This window comes from Solanum dulcamara, chromosome 9 (assembly GCF_947179165.1).
Source record: "Solanum dulcamara chromosome 9, daSolDulc1.2, whole genome shotgun sequence".
Classification (NCBI taxonomy): Eukaryota; Viridiplantae; Streptophyta; class Magnoliopsida; order Solanales; family Solanaceae; genus Solanum; species Solanum dulcamara.
In genome coordinates this window covers 53,017,596-53,021,331 of record NC_077245.1, presented here as the reverse complement: position 1 = coordinate 53,021,331, position 3,736 = coordinate 53,017,596, and the positions used below count along the sequence as shown (strand labels likewise).

General features: G+C 36.5%; 1 protein-coding gene across 1 annotated transcript; it reads right to left on the bottom strand.

Moving 5' to 3' along the window:
* Positions 1-2,114: 2,114 nt before the first annotated feature.
* Positions 2,115-2,474, bottom strand: LOC129903690 (uncharacterized). Its single transcript, XM_055979231.1, has one exon. It carries the CDS (start codon positions 2,472-2,474, stop codon positions 2,115-2,117), a length of 360 nt encoding a protein of 119 aa, XP_055835206.1.
* Positions 2,475-3,736: the final 1,262 nt, after the last annotated feature.

The following is a 3,736-nucleotide window of genomic DNA, read 5'->3' as shown; positions in this document are numbered from 1 at the left end:
AAAACAAAAGAGGAAGAATTGAGAGAAAGCGATGGACAAGTTGAGAGAAGACATCTTGAAATTGTCCAACGATGAACCAAAATTTGCCATTGTTAGCAACCCAGAGGTCCATTATTCAAAACCATTTTACCCATATTCTCTCTTGTCTTCATACTACTCTTGATCATCCTTCTTATACTTAGGTAATTCATCTCTTCATGTAAATTCTATATCTTTCATTATGATTAATTGTGTACGTGATTTAGATGAAGTTTCACTTCATCGATTAATCTTTGTTCTAAAAGTCAGGATAAAACACATCTCAAAACTCAACCTGATATGTAAGCTTAATAATAAATCTCATACGAGACTCCTAAAGGGAAATCAAGGCCACAAAAGAAAAGAAGTATAACGAAGAAATATTTCAAAACCAGGTATCATAAGTATAAAGAGCATCTTGTACAACAATTGAATCTGATATACATCATAAGTATTCGAACAATAATAAAGACTGAAAGCACAAGATGGAATAACAGTAATCCGAATCAAAAAATCTCACCACTAATTCAATACGACACTACCCGCTAAAGGAAATGAGTTGCCGCATGGAATACAATGACTAGGATCTGCATCAAAAGGGATACAACAGTAGGGGTGAGTACAATCCACATGTACTCAGTAGGTTTGACCGACTGATTATAAGGAATTAATTAAAATTATGAAATAAACTAAGGAATGCTTCCACCTATATACAGAAAAGTCCTACTTTGGTATCTATGCCACAAATTTATATAGGAATCGGAGTCAAAATCATTCAAAAATCACCTCAGAAATGAAAAGGATAAAATTAGAATGTTATTTGAAATTGTTATTCTACACATCAAGAGGAGTTTGTAATTGTAAAACCCATTAAAATCAAGCAAGAATAGGATTTGAAATCAAAGAAAACCAAATTTTAAAACTTGGAAAAACAAAAACCAAAACCCATACTGAAATCTTGATTTTGAAATATTTTGGAAGATAAATTAATCGAAAATGATTTAGGGATGATAAAGGAACTTACCCAAATAAAATTATTCAAGAAATCACCTAATTGCCTCTCCTAAGCTCAAACCGATTGAAAATGATGAAATGTAAACAATTGGTAGAATTCCTAAAGTTGACATTCTTCAAGTAAAAAATGAACATCATAATCGCGAGACACTAACTCTTGTGATTTGAAGCACTGGAGGAATGACCATCACGATCGCGGACCCACCATTCGCGATAGCGAAGTACACTTGTAGAGTGATCCCATCGCGATCATATGACTCTCTAATTGACATTGTGAAGCACACCGGACCTAAATATCGTGATCATGTGACCTCAAGTCTCGATAGCGATGCAAAATTTAACATGCACCAGAAACCCGATCATAAGAGAAAAACCAAGTTAAAACATAACTCTGATTGGACCCTCAAAAATCGTTTGAGGTCCAATAAAAATAAACTAGATATGCTACCCTACTAAAGTCGACATTCCGGATTCAATGGAATTATTGGATTTTCAAAAAAAATTATTATGAAAAAGATACCCTCCAGAACCGTTTTTAGGGATAAAACTTATCTTTTAGCCTAAATTCTCAAAACAAATTCCAAGGTCTCGAGGCTCTAAGACAACACTCAAGTATACCAATGTTGATGTTCTGGACGCAATGGAATGGATGGAATTCCCATCCAATGCTCAAATTTTAGAATGTTGAAAAAATTCAACTATCTCAATAAAACTCCCCTCAACATCTCAAATAATTAAATCACACCCGATCTCATCAAAAACTACACCAACCATCCCCATAATACAAACAAAGCATGAAAATGCTAGGGGAAGGGAAAAATAGTCATTTCACATGAAAAAAGAATTTTTTAATGAATTGGGATATCACATCATCTTCCACTATACACACATATGTCCTCGAATGAAAAGTGAAGTAAAGTACATGTAGAGGTGAAAAGATGAGTGTATCTACGATGAATAATGGACTCTACCTCCCTTGTAGCCTCCTCAATAGGCCGGTACCTCCACTGCACCTTCACTGAATAAATATGCTTTGATCTCAACTGTCTAGTCTGCCTATCCAAGATAGCAACAAGCTCCTCCTAAAATGATAAGTCCTGATCCAAAGAAACCGAGTCCCACTGAATCAGATAAGAATCATCATGCCGGTATCTCTTAAGCATCGATACATGAAACATATGATGAACAAATGAAATTCTTGGAGGCAAGGCCAATTTATAGGCCACTTCTCTATATTTCTCAAAAACCTCATAAGGGTTAATAAACCTCGGATTGATCTTCCCTTTCTTCCCAAGCCTCATCACACCCTTAGTGGGTGACCCCTTGAGAAACACTCTCTCTCCAATGGAAAATGATATATCACAAACACGCCTATCCACATAAATCTTCTGCCTACTTTGGGCAGTCACAAGGTGTTGCTGAATCAACTTCACCCTATCCATGGCATCTCTCAAAAAATTGGTACCCCAAGGTTGTACCTCAAAATAATCAAACAATCCCATGAGAGATCTATACATCCTTCATATAACGCCTTAAACGGTTCCATTTGAATTCTAGAATGGTATTGTTGTTATAGGCAAACTCTGCAAGAAGAAGGGACTGGTCCCAATGACCACCACAGTCCATGACACAAGCTCAGATTATATGCTCATCACCTGGATAGTCTGCTGTGATTGACCATCGGTCTGAGTATGAAAAGTAGTACTCAACTCAAACTTGGTACCCATCTAGTCCTGCATAGAACTCCAAAAATGAGAGGTAAATTGTGTACCTCTATCAAACACAACAAAAATAGAAACTTCATGCAACCAAAAATCTTACGGATGTAGATCCTAGCTAACTACTCCGCATTATAGTTAGTATTCAACAGAATGAAGTGAGTCGATTTTGTCAACTGATCCACAATCACCCAAACTAAATCATATTTACCCAAAGTCAAGGTTAATACCATCACAAAGTCCATAGCAATGTACTCCCACTTCCACTAGGGAATGGGTATCCTTTGCATAGAACCACCTTGTTTTTCATGTTCATACTTCACTTATTTGAAATTTAAACCCTTAGCCACAAAATCAACAATGTCTCTCTTCATGCCACACCACCAATAGTATTTTTTCAAGTTATGAAATATGTTTGCCATTCCTAGTTGAATGGAATACTTGAAAAAATAAGCCTCCTTCAATATCATTTGCACCCAATCACCAACCTTTGGCACAAAAATACACCACTAATCCTCTAAACTCCCTCGGGATCAAGGGAAGTTTATTTAGCTTCACCTCTCAACACTTTTTCACGAATTGTTCTCAACTTGTCATTATCAAACTGGTGGGTATGAATCTGATCCATCAAGGTTAACGTTGCCTCCATGAAGTCCAAAATCCTTTGAGATGTAGAGATATCATATTTGACCAATTGTCTAGCTAATGACTGAACCTCCAAAGCCAAAGGCCTCTCCTCTGCCATAAGAAAGGCAAAACTACCCGTACTAGGTTCTCTCTGACTCAAGACATCCGCTACCACAGCTTGCCTAATGATAAAGAATGGTAATTTTATAAGTTTTTAATAGTTTCAACCACCTACGCTGCCTCATGGTCAGATTTCGCTCATAAAAGATATATTTAAGGCTAAAGTGGTCGGCAAAGACCTCATAATGTACACCATAAATATAGTGTCTCCACAACTTCAAAACAAACACCACCTTCGC